Here is a 13,802-nt window from a genome sequence, read left to right on the forward strand (position 1 = left end):
AATACATAAAATATCCTACTCATTATACATTTTTAGACATTTAAACCTAAGAGGAACTTTAGAGGTTAACCAGTTCAAGGCCCTCGTTTTATGAATGAGAAAACTGAAGCCCAGGGAGGCTGAATGGCAGGTCAAAAGTCTCTTAGACAGTAATAGGCAAAGATTAGAAGCCACGGCTCTCAGCTCCTGGACTAGTGTCTTGCAGAGGAAGCCATTCATGCTGTACTCAGTACTACAATAGCAGAGGTTGCTCTGGAATTTTCTCCTTTGGCATTACTAATTATTATCCAGTGTTAATCTCTGCATCCCCACTCTCTCATATATAAACTGACACTATTATTCAGAATTGCAAAGTTATTAGGTTTAAAACTTTCTGGATTACATAAACCTAGATATACATAAATAGAAATCAGTGTAAAATATACATGCAAAAGCCACAAATTTCTACAACATTTAGTGAAATCTTGATGCTGAATATCAGATACACATCAGATGCCGGATATGTACAAATTCGAGTTTCCTGTACATACATAGTCACTTTTTATTTTGTGTTGTGGATTAGTAAATATGCAATCAAGAAACCAAATTTCAACAATTATTTTATTCTGAGGAATGTCTTTGGGTTAACTCCACCTAGCATAACGGCAACATCTGATCTTTGGAGCTTCACTCACGAAGCTATACAGCAGCACATGGTAGGAAACTTCACATAGAAGGGGGGGAGAATTATGCGTATATAAGAAGAAAAAAGATCTACTTTAATTAGAAAAGCCTCCAGTGACATAACGTTTCATTATTCTCCTTTTCCTTTATATTGTCTGAAATATTCCTTAGACATTAAAAGAATCACAGAAAATATAATTTACAGTAGCACAATATGAAAATTCAAGTTTTGAAACTTCCAATTACAGCATTGTATGATTTTGAATGTATTTTATCTATTGTATCTTCATATCAAGTATTCAAAGCTGTTTACTGGCAGTGACATTTCTGAGACCAACGGCCATCCATTGATGTAGTGCATTCTGCTCCTTCCAGTAACCTAATCATCCCCAAGTTCAAAACTTCATATAGTATTTTCTACACTACAGGACGAGAAAGTGTGCTACATCCATCATTGGTGTGAACAGTTAATGACCTACTATTGCAGGCAGCTCCTTAATTGGCCTTCATTTCAAGGCTTTAACAGAAGGAAGTAGAGGATCTGTGGCTTCCCTAGAAAAACTGTTACATTGCATGCTGAGCACTGAACTAGAATCTCATCCCAATGCATCATTAGAGGAAAAGCCTGAGGAACTGAAAGAACTGTTATGCCTTTTCCACTTCCGAAATGCTTCAAGAAGTTTTAGATTCATGGCTTTTGATGCTTTTAATGATGTCAAGGATGGGATTTAAGTGCCTTATTAATTCCCTTGATTTGCTGCCAAATATTAAAGACAATTCATGATTACTGAGTTAATCTTTTCTGATTATGAAAATCCATTATAGCAAGAGAAATATAAAATTCAGAAAAGCAGAAATGATTTACAAAAATATTAGAATATATTTATAAGAACAGAATGTTTGGACATGGGTTTAAAATGCCTCTGGAAGGATACGTTACAAGATTATAAAATGTCTTTGTGTGTATTAATATTTAAACCATTGTTTTGTCCTTAAATTACAGAGATCATGTTTTTCATTTTTTAAACTCTTCTTAAATTTCCCAACCACAATCACAACACATGATGCCGTGAAAACCTAAGTGATTTATTTAATCTTCCTACCCAAATCAGCTAACAAGATCTCTGTCTTCTCAGATCTTGGAGCCTGGAAAAACCCAGTTATTAATTCCTTACTATCCCTTCCCGAAATTCTCTGGTTTGCTGACATGTTAATAAGATTCTAAGAATGTCTAAAGAAAGCAAAATCACCACTAAAAATGATTGTGTCCTAAACTTACAAATTGTTTTTGTTTTCCTCTCCCTGAATTTATTTTCAACTAAAATAAATTCTGTCCTTGAATGTGTGTACATAACTCCTTGGGCAGGCTGTATTCTCTTATCATCAAATATAAATATTGAAAGTCTTAAAGATTGTTCTTAAACCCTAATTCAAATTACCTTTGCCAGCATACCAAATACCCAAGGGTGGGTGTATTAAAAGCTCTAAAAAGATTCTGCTTTTACTTTTTAGCCAAATGGACATGTTTAATTCAGGATTCCTAAACAAACTCCTTATTCAGCTCATCCACATTCCCTTCGAGGGTGTGTATGTCCTTCCTTCACCCTTTCATGCCCTTCGCTCAGGCTCCCTGCACCTCTGAGCTCCCCACCTGTCTGAAGGCTTCAGTGCATTGCGGAACGGCCTATTCCTCCCTCCTGAGACCAGAAGCAATGCCTGATCCTCGTTCAGGCTCATCATCGTTTCTTTCCCAGGGAAAACTTACCTGTTCCCCCTGATTCATATAATGGCCCCCTATATTTATATCTCTTGGCATCCCAGCCTCTCCATTCCAGCTATTATTACAGATGCCATTTTACATTTAATTGTATAATATTTTATTATTGTCTGTCTCTACCACTGAAGTCAGGGATTATGCTATTTTTTCCTATTACTAATCTCAAACATCTATGTGCCTGCCACAGAGTAGGTACACACACTCCATCTGTCGCCTGAATGACAATAAATGAATGACTGTCAAAAACACATAAACACTGGCAGGTGGCCAGAGGATTGAACATATGAGTAGGCACAGACCACCTCTTTGTGAGCTCTGCCAGCAGTTAGCATTTATACTGGCCCAAATTCCTATGTCGTCTTTGTCTTCCAAAAGCTTTATGAAACACTCTGGTACATACACCCACACTCCCCCACGCACACACGTTTCCATGTGCACGGGACATGTACACACATGGATATCAGTGTTTTTGGTGGTTAAGACTGCTGCACTCAACAGTGATAAATCAGGTTTTTAAAAAATAATCCTTGATATTAAAAATCCCTGAGAGTTAAAGAACTACTCTGCCTATGATCCTGAAGAAAAAGTCCAAGATAGGCAGGACTAGCTAGGTCTCAAGATGCTGGAGGAAGGTATTGAAAATTCTAGTCTGTGGATGCAGACAATAGATTTCTGATGATAAATCATATTTTCCTTCTGGCAGTCTTTCAAGAGATGATGGAAAAGAGCAGCGAGCTCCAACTAAAATGAAATAGCTACCATTTCTCTACAAGTTTTAATATGCATTTTTATTTTTTTGTTATTTTGCTATGTGCTCTGGTTTATTAAAAAAACAGAACCAGGTTTTGCAGACAGAAAACCTACTTCACACTGGCTTTATAGTTCTGAGTGTCCTCTCCAGTCCTTAGTTTCTTCACATGAAAAATGGGAATGATACTTGCAAACTCCACTGAGAAATAAGGGAGATCAGGTGTAGAAAGCCTGTAGCCCTGTGCCTGGCCACAGAGGATGTGTTTGCTTCTCATCTCTCACTACCTGCCTCCTGGTGAAACTCCAGTGTTGACATTGAAAGCCTCAAGTTTATCTGGGTATCTGTGTGATGTAATTATGCTAACAGTCATTCGTTTTAACTTAAAGAAATTAAAAGTAACTTTGAAAGGGAGAAAAGGTTTTTCTTTACTTTCTCAACAACAAAGCAGCCTAACATTTGCATTTGAAACATACAAAAATACAGGTTTGATTATAAAACCTATCCTCAGATTTTGTGTTAGGTTGTGCTTTCACCAGGGAAAAATATTTTTTCAAACATGAAAAAAATAAGTAATGCTTTTCTGAGATTCTTTATCTTTCACACACACACACACACACCATTCCCCTACCATTCTTCCTTCTCCAAAAAACATGCCCTTCATTTCTATACTTCCTCAGAAGTAGAGAATGCAGTTCCTCTCAAAACCTCTAAAGAATTTACTAGTATTAAAGCTCCAGTCAAGTCTCGCCATTGTTTGGTCACAGGGTTTTTCATTCTGTCTAAAGCTGATTGAAGGTCTTGTAACACGTCTCTGTAGCTGTTTCCGTAGTGAGCACCCCAAGTATAGAGAAAATCATAGGCAGGTTTCCACATCATCTGTAAAGGAAAAAAAAGTAGACTGGAGTAGTGCGGAAGTAAAACAGAAAAATAGATGCTTTAATAAAAAGGTTAAAAGCCTCTTGAGACTTAAAAGAAAATGGAATACCAATTATACATGGACTTATTTAATGCTACAGAAAACATGTTTTAATAACTGTCAGGTCCTTGCTATATCCCTGTGTTTCTAAACCTAGAGATCTTAAAAATAATGACTACAAGTAGGGCCTTTTTAAAAATCTTGATCCATCATTGATACATTGCTCATTGCCTTGATATGAATATAAAATTCCTTGCACGATTTTTTGATAAGTAATGTTATTGAGATAGACTTTTCACTCTCTGAGAGACTTTTAAGGTTAAAGTAATAACTCTTTTATTGTTATATGTATCCCTGGTGAGCTTTATGACACCACATATCACAAGAAGGAGCTACACGGTATGTTTAATGCTTTAAGTCATTTTATTTGAGCAAATCTATAAATAAAGAAAAATGTTAAGTCAAAGGAAAGCGTGATTTCCTTTGACATGATTAAGTAAAAGGAAAGCAAAATAATAGTTCTCTAATTAAAAAATAATTTAATGATACATTTTATGACCAAAAGAAAGATCAATATTCAATACTTCATTATGCTTTCCCTAAGCACCTTCCCATACCAATGATATCGTTGTTTCCATAGAAATAAATGTACGTCAAAGAGGAACTTCACATACAAGCCTGTATGTAATGGTAACCAAGGCAACCAGGCTCAGAGAGAATAGAGACAAAGGCTCACCAAATAAGACAAATTGTAGAACACATACACACACATAGACACACACCCAACTCAAAATGAATTTTCTCTAGGAAAACAACAAAATTAACCCAGCACTTATAATTGGAATATTTGGAATACAAACTTTATTACTTGTTCTTTACTTGAGTTCACTAAACTAATTCATTTGTGATGTTATCGCTTGCAAAATGCAGGAACACAGACTGTGAGCTAAATATTATGCAGAGTTGCCCTCCTAAAATACAGCCTCCATTAACGGTAAGATCACATGAAGTAGGGCCTTGGGATATAATTTTTCACCCTCCTCTGATATCCTCATATATTCTACAATTGAAGTTAAAAGAATGAAAGACTTAAGAAGTTCCATTATGTTTCAATTCAATCTACATAACAGGCTAATCATCAGGTTCAAAAGATAATTTGACGTTATCTGTCCAAATTGGCATTCCTGGGGAGCCACGAACACTCATATCTTTACCTCTCTTGATAAAGCAGGATTCTGCAAGGTATTGAATGGAAAATAAGAATCAAAGTTATACCATATCAAGATGGTCATGATGCAGTAACAGAAATCATCTCAGATTTTTGTATATAAGCTTTACCCTCACCAACCTAATTTATAAAGAATTGTATCTCCTGTCACTGATAGGCTGTGAATGAGGTGTTCTCTCATGGATTTTTTTTGAATACTCACACTGAAACCAAACCTCCCAAAGTGCAGTTTGCCACTAATTGCTCAGCAATGGAAGATGAGCTGAGGCATATTAACAGAACCTTTTTGCCAGGCTCAATCTTGCCTGTCACTGTTCTGAAGCAAAGAAGCACTAAACATGTAGATTATTCTGTAGTGGGTATATCCTAGTCCTCTGTAAAAGCTTTGAGATCTGTATTCCATGTTGCATTCATTTAAAATTCTCTGATGCTCAGCTAGCTAGTACATTATTATTCAACTTGTCATATATTGTTTAAAACAATGGTGTTTACAGCTAAAGCCTTCTAAGACTTTATTATAAGTCCTTTAGTGATTGAGTCTGATAAAAAAAAAGATGTATTTAAAGATATTTTACAATAAACAGCAACTGAGAGCATTTTAGTACCAAGATGATGGCATAGTATCACAGAACACAGATATCTCTTAAGAATCGCAAACAGGTAATTTTCAGGTTGTGCATTACTTTGCAGATTCAAGGCATCTTCATAGAGATAGCCAAAATGGCCCCACTAACTTTCCTGGCTAGAAAAGCTCTGCCTTGCATACCTGCCTGCAGCCCGCTGGATTGCTCTGTATAGAAAAGCCCTGAGGCATACTCAATCGTGAAGCAGCCCCTCAGTGCTGTGGGAAGCAGGAAGCACACCAAGGTGATGCAGGAATTGGAAACCACAGCTTCAGAAGCAGTCCAGTGATAGGTTTATCCACTCACTTACGAGAGAGCCATATAGCCCCCTCAGATTTGGCAATTTGTACTGATACCAGAACCATACGGCCAGCTCTTGGAATTCAGACAAATTTGGATAGATTGTTGAGTCCTGGACCCTAATTAAGTCTCCTGAAAGTGTAAAAAGACTTCCCAGGAGTGCTCTGAATTAGTCAGAAATGCAAGGCAGGATATTTCCTTAAACTCACTGGAGAGTCCCTGGAGTCTAAACCATAAGCTGCCTGGAAATGGGCACAATAGCTTTGGGCTGAGACACTAGGGCAGTGGTAAACTTCATGATCTGTACTAAAATATAAGCATAACTTGCACCCCATTTTTGTTCCTCTTTGCAGCAAACTAAACCTGCATATTCCTTCAATGCAAAATTTGATCTGCTATATATGACATCATTGGCAGCTCTCAACACAGATGACAGAGAAACACTATTGTAGCTCAAATACAACGAAAATATTCTTGTTCATTAATTAATTATTTCATTTTTGAATCAAGATTTATTGAGTAGCTACTACTACAAGAAATTTTGTTATAGAAATGAATAAAATGATGAACATAGTATGGCTCCTGCTTTTAGAAGTTTAAAAGGGAGAAGGAGAAAGATACTTGCACAAACACTGGCCCAATGTATGAATAGACAGGATTTGGTAATTAATAGTGGTTAACAAAAACTCAAAAATTACTTGCATATTTTAATTCAGTGTAAGAAAAGAAATGACAGTTCTATTAGCTGAGAGGCACTACGGTGTAATAGAAAGAAAGTTGGACTTTGACGTCAGAGTCCTGGGTTCACATCTGAGTTCCACTGCCTATTGGATGGGCCAATTTGAGTAAATTAATCAAAGTATCTGAGCTTTGAACTTTTTAATCTATAAAATATGGATAATAATTTCCATGTCTGTGTCCAAAGCACCTCGTGAAGTGTCTGGCATATAGTTTGCATTTAATACTTTTTAATAGGATATGAAGGAAAGTGGGTACTTTTGGGTGAGGAAAAGACAAAGAGTTTAGTTTTAGCCCTACTGAGTGTACAGTAAAGGAGCGGGTATCTCTTATCTCCAATAAGATATTGGAATAGAGACATGACCTCCAGGGAGCAGTCAAGAGTTTAGCATCACTCATGCTAAAGAGACAGTGAAAATCATGAGAGTAGAGGAAAATGCCAAGGAAGAAAACAAAGGGATGAAAAATTTAACCCTCAATTAAGTCTACAATTAGGGACCACAAGTAAGAAATAGAAGCAATAAAAGGATGGAGAGAAGCTTTGTCAGAGTAATAGAAAATGAAGCAGGGTGTTTCTCATTGCAAAAGTCAAGGACTAACAGCATCCCCAAAAGGCCACTCAGAGGTTTGCTGGAGTTGGCTCACACCAGCTCCCCAGAGCCTATTGTTCACATAGCCGCCCAACTCCATGTTCGGTGACATCGCTTTGGGGGGTCATCCACGTTGGGAGTTTTTACACCGTGGAAATTGGCAAAAGCTACAAATTAGAGCTTTTTCTTCCTTGAAGATCCAGCTGTTAAACATCTGCCAGCATGCCACTCACTGGGGATACCTCTTTTCTGCTACCTCTTCTTCCTCTGCTACCTCTAACATGAAATAATATGTAAATATGAAGGAAAACTGAGAAAATCTAGGATTTTGGCAATTAGCAGGACTTTGATGACCTTGGAGAAGGCAGTTTCAAGAGAGTGGTAGATGGCAGACTGCAAGTGTGAGCAGGTGCCAAGGAACTGGAAGCCACAGAACAAATGGGTCACATTTGGAATTTGAAAGTTAAAGGAAGAGAGACAAAGTTAGATGGAGAAGCAGTGGGAAATAATCGTATTTTTAAAGGGAAAAAAATCTATAAAATGTAATATTCTACAATTGAAAGGAGAGTTTGGTTTGAAGCCTAATTTAGCCAAATGGAGAATTTAGGGTTGCTGAGGATTAATGAAGTAGCATATATAAATCACTCAAGAAGAAAGGTTAACTTCCTTTAGGCAGAAACATAAACACAGACAAATATTAACATCATTATGGAGTTAAGGTATATAGTTAAGGGGGCAAGTATTAAGAAAAATTGAGAAGAAATGTTATCGAAAGCAAATATAGTTAAGTACTTGATACACAAATGAAAAATATTAAATTTCAAGAACTATGTTTTCCCTTAGGAAGCAAATTTCTGCCAGGTATGATAAATATAACTTTTTCTATATTGAGATTTGCCTTAACAAAGCCTGACAAAAGTCCAGCTCTCATCAACGCAATAAATAGTCTAATCAGTTGTTTGTTGTCCTTTGTGGTATAGACATATGACATTCGGACTCAAGTCCTTAAATACTTACACTTTATTTCTCCTGCATTTCTTATTACTTTGTGCCATTCTAGTTTTCTTGCTCAGCAAGTGGAGATAAAGGCAAAGACACAAGAGCTAACTTGCATATGTTAATTAACTATAGACTTTATGAAATTATGCCCCAAGATACGTTCACATTAAGGTCACAAAGGATTCTAAAGTTTGTAATAAATTAAAGAGAAAATGAAGTCATTTTCTCTGGAAATATCTGAAAGAATAAAATGAGTAGAATAAACAGTTTTCTTTCCAGGATGATCTAAGTTAAATCCTCCAAAAGCTGGAAATGAGTTGTGGACTGCCAAGATCTTTTCCAGGTTTCTGTTATCTTATATCTATTTAGTGGTTTAAAAATAGTTCTTCTGCTCTTGCTCAATGTTATGATTTAAGGGAAGATATGCAGAAATTCTGCGCTAATGCTTTGACAAATCGAAAGGAAAGGGTTTGTTTTTGTTGAATTATTCTTAAACACAAAACAAATTATCTGAGCCTTCTCATCTCTGTCACAAATATCTGACACACAGGCATCATTCTTACCCCTCTACTCTTAGATGTTTTTAAGGTTAACTTCATGGTGTTATGGGTTCATCTTTGAATAGGAAGCATGAGGCTGATAAACGCAGTGAGTTGTTCATTTCTCATCTATGTGCTTTGATCTCTTTATATAAAGGGCGGCAGCATCAGTAGGCATTTAATCTATCAAACTTGAGCAGTTTCCAAAGTGTCAGCATTTGTGAGGAAGGACTATGTCTTTGGTTTATCTTCCAGGTATTAGAGGACCAAAAAAAAAAGGTAAAGGAGAGATGAAAAAGTAATAAGTGGGATGCCAAAAGAAACAAAACAAGAATAGAGAATAAAAAAAAATAAAGTTTTCCAAATTTACAGTGCTTATTCCCAGAAGCCAATGAGACTCATTAGATAATGCACTAGATAATGAAATGCAAAATGAATAAAAGCAATTCAAATTTGAGCATAGCATTCTATATCTTTTTTTAGCTCATAAAATATGAATAGCATAAAGAATGCAATTAGTTTTAACTACCTTTGGATAATTACATTTTGCCACATTAAAGGATTAATAATCCACCTACTTTCCTCATAAAACTATAGGAGAAATGTTTCATTTTAAGTACAATTAGCTGAAGAAGTATTAAGGCAAATTTGCCTTATGATTATTACATGTATTCTATCTTCAGTACATCACTTACAATACCCAGGTGGGCCGTCTGTCACCTGTAATTGGTAAGTACCTAAACACTGTTGAAGATAATGTTGCCGTTACCTGCAGAAAAGAAGGGAGGCTATCATGTCAGGAGGCCCCTATTTCCTCAGAAAGGAGATGGTACTTGGTTAAAATTTGACCTAAGATCTTTTGAAAAAGCCTCTTTGGGGATAGCCAGCTCTTTTTGTTCTAGGAATAACACTTGGAACTTCAGGGGTTAATCACGAGCCAGAGGAAGAGGACCCATTCCTTGCTGGTGCCTCTGCTCAAAACAGTCCAACATCTTAGGAAAACCTGCTGGCAAGCAGTTCTCACCAATTCCTAGTTAGGAAAAGAATCCAGGTCACCTAGCTATAAATCCAGGGCCATTTCATTAAAGTATTGCCACGAATTTATTTCAATATTAAAAAGTTTTAATAAATGCTGATTTAAGTCTTATAATTAGCTAGACTTTGGTTTTCTGAAATTCGTTGTTGTTTACGCTCCCTAATAACAAACCTTGATAAAGAAAATCTAAATCAAATATTAGAGTCTCTAAATGCATTTTAAAATATCTTTATAATATTTAACCTTATATAATTATTATTTCTATTTGATTTTCAGTGTGGTAATGAGACATAGACTGTAGAATTAAACCAAAGATCATAGGAATACAAGGTGTTACCCCAGCATTTCAGTGGGATGTCTTTTTTCTTTATTCCGTCATTTCAAAAAATGGAGTATTTTTTTGGAATTAAACAATGTAGCAACAAGCATAATAGCATTGTACAAAGTAGACTATGATAATCTAAATATTATGTCACTGTGCCAAATCTCTAGTACAAACAATGATGATTTGAGAAATTATTTTATACACTTTACCACTGGTAGATGAATTTCTATTTAATACTTTTCCCTTTGTTAAGAAATTCCAAATATATTTCTTACTATAAAAGAACAACAAACCATATATTTAAGTACCAAGACTAGAACTGAGCCAGGCCCCGACACAGAACTGGACAATGCCACATCCCTGTAACAGGAATCCAGGAGATCTGTGTGAGCCAGAAAACCATAAGAGTTAAAGAACATTCCTTTTACCTTTTGCAAGAGATATTTCCAAGGAAAATTAATGTTGTTAAACGAGTTAGAAAGAGCTGATCAGCCAAGATTTCTTTCTTATTTTTTTCCATGCATTACCATTCTGCCAGTTTCTCAGAAGAGAAGCCTTGAAATCTTTGCTGACTTTTCCTTTACCTATAGTCTTTCTATAGTCACTCTCAGCCATAGTACTCAAAAATTCCTGTACTTTATTCCCTTTTCCAAAATTAATCACTGTCACACAGTTGTCAAATTCACCTCTTCCTCTTAGTCAAAATAATAGATAATATGTATTTAGCTATTAAAATATGCAAAGCATTGCCCCACATATTTCACATATATTATCTCATTTAATCCTCCAAACATCCAATGAGTAAGATAATATTATTCACCTCATTTTACAAAAAAAAACAAAAAACAAAAAAAGTGATTCTTAGAAAACTTACTGAAGGTTTTAGGGCTAAGAGATGGTGGAGCAGGAACAGGAATCCAGACCAGGAATCTTAACCTATGTGCTCTGGCAGGCATTCAAGACTCTCTTCTGTCAACTCCCAAATATATATATCTGACCATATCTCCCAATAACTACTAAGACGAACTCTCCTCTCCAGCCCACATATTCTCCTCAGTGGTCTCTAGAAGTCATTGCTATCCAGAAGCACTGAACTCTCCTTCTAGTCCTCTCCAATTATTCAAATGCTACCCATCCTTCAGGACGTGGATGTGTCCTCTGACAGCTCCTGCCCACTTTGACCATTTTTTATTTAGTTAATTCTGAAAAGACTTCTCATCCGTAAAGTGCAGTGGATAGGACTGTGTGTGAAACAAACCTGGATTTGAATCCCAGTTCTGTCACTTAATAACCATGTAATTCTGGGTAAATTACACAAATGCATTCACTCTCAGTTTGCATATCTGTAAAAAGCAGATAGTTATAATTGCTGCCTCACAAAGTTTGTTGAAATAAATGAGATATTGTAAAGAAAATGTTCATAATGATTAGCTGACATGCAGTAAACATGCAACAAATTGCAACAACTAGTATTCTCATTATTAGTTATTTTTACTTATTTCATCATCTAATCATAAACTTTAAAATATAACAATTCAGATATTAACAGTTTATCCCAATTCCCATGCCAAACAAAATTTGGCTTTAGAGAGAAAACGTTATACTTTTCATTCTGTTCATGTTTTTTGTAGTTCTTGATGTTCCAATGCTGAGAAGTGGTAGTCCCAGAAAATGTGTTAAATATACAGATGACTTAAATACAGAAAGTAAGGATACAGAGGAAAGACACTAAACAAGTATGAAGATTTCCATATAGTATTTTCATTCACTTATAAAATAAAATAAAATCAGCTGTTTGAGGAATACCTACTTTCCCACTTTTAATCTAGACTTAAATGAAGTGCTCTGAACACTACAGCTGCCAGTCAAAAATGAGGAGAGACAAAGATCTTGGCTAGAAGATAAAACAGAGAATTAGAGTTTCACTGATTGAGTGTTGACTACAAAAAGACTCATAAACATACCTTGCCAGTTATAACTCTCTAGAAGTGAGTGGCTTCTGAGATGGAAAAATATTACAATTAGGATTGTTGACTTCACTGGGTTTCCATAGGGAGGGTGGCCCTTCTGGCAGGTTGGATAAGAAATCAGCCTCAACAGGCCTATTTGTGCCCATGGTTGAGGGGGAGAACAGTAGGCATTTTAGAAGGTAATTTAAAAGGGGAAAGAAACTTTAGCGTCCTTACTGAATAAGATGGAAAGAGTATACTCTTTATTGTTAGGCAGGGGGCCGATGGGAGAGAGTTGCTAGGGAAATTATTGTCATATATGGTAATAATCCCTAGAAGGCTAAGTAAAGAATATTCAATTTAGGCCTGTGAATATCTTAGCCCTGAAATCCCCAGCATTTCCCCTTGTAAAATCCAACTGGTTTTTTTTAAGGGTCTATTTTTCTAATATTTTGTTGATTCTATTTTTTTAATTAAAGCTCTATCTATCTTCAGAAAAACTTCAGTAAATTTTCACTAACCTTCACAGGAAAACCTTGGCATAGTTAAACATCTCTGTAAAGTATATGTGTATTTTTTTTCCAAAAGAAATACTCTGAAAAACATATTTTGCTTAAAATCAGATTCCAAGTATTTTAGTTTTACTTTCATATAGGAATTGCAATGTCATTAGAAAAGTTGAGTGACATTTCTTGAAATTTAACTTAGGGAGATGGCTAATTTAAAAAGTGGCGTTCTCAGAAGTCTCCAGAAAGAGACTTTTTTTTCACCTTACGAAAGAATAAGAAATGGCCAAAAGTACTCAAGAAAAATCTGAAATACACACTATTAATAATCTTCATTCTTTAATTAGCTTGAGGTTTGATGAAGATGTGAAGGCAAATTTTGGTAGTATCATAAAATGGCTTGAACAAATGAAAAAGAAAAAGTGAAATGAGTTGCATAAACCCCCAGTTCCGACCACACCTCTGCCTCTGCCACTCAGCCACCATATTGGATTTGGAGCGAGTGGGCAGAGTGTAACGGTTAAAGGACAAGACCTCGAAGTTAAAGGCCTGTGCTCAAAACTGATTCCATGACTTTCTAGCTAGGCATGCTTAAGCAAGTTACTTAGACTCTCTATATCTTAGATAATATTAGTGTCTGACCCAGAAGTTTAAATTAAGATTAAATAAAGAATTTTTGTAACACTCATGAAACAATGCCTGGCACAGAGTAAGTGCTAGATAAGTGTCTTTTAGATAACAATAAAAATAGAACAAAAGGAAGAGAGAGAAGTTGAAAAGGAAGGAAAGTGAGTGCAAGATCCCAACTGTAGGCATTGGCACACAGAGAGGGAAATTTTGGGAATGTGTGCCCTCTGAGGAA

The 13,802-nt window shown here is 35.8% G+C and overlaps 1 protein-coding gene across 5 annotated transcripts in view; it reads right to left on the bottom strand.

Moving 5' to 3' along the window:
• Positions 1-593: 593 nt before the first annotated feature.
• Positions 594-13,802, bottom strand: part of MACC1 (MET transcriptional regulator MACC1) — a 70,166-nt gene continuing 56,957 nt past the window's right edge. For 2 of the 5 annotated variants that reach the window (XM_058526832.1, XM_058526806.1), the window contains one exon: positions 594-4,067. In XM_058526832.1, coding sequence (XP_058382815.1) covers positions 3,855-4,067 — 213 coding nt within the window. In that variant the 3' untranslated portion in view covers positions 594-3,854. Of the gene's footprint in view, positions 4,068-9,148; positions 12,380-12,955; positions 13,030-13,802 lie in introns of all 5 variants that reach the window. The other 3 variants (XR_009216260.1, XR_009216259.1, XM_058526818.1) reach the window with 3 other exon arrangements.

Source organism: Diceros bicornis, chromosome 3 (assembly GCF_020826845.1).
Source record: "Diceros bicornis minor isolate mBicDic1 chromosome 3, mDicBic1.mat.cur, whole genome shotgun sequence".
Classification (NCBI taxonomy): Eukaryota; Metazoa; Chordata; class Mammalia; order Perissodactyla; family Rhinocerotidae; genus Diceros; species Diceros bicornis.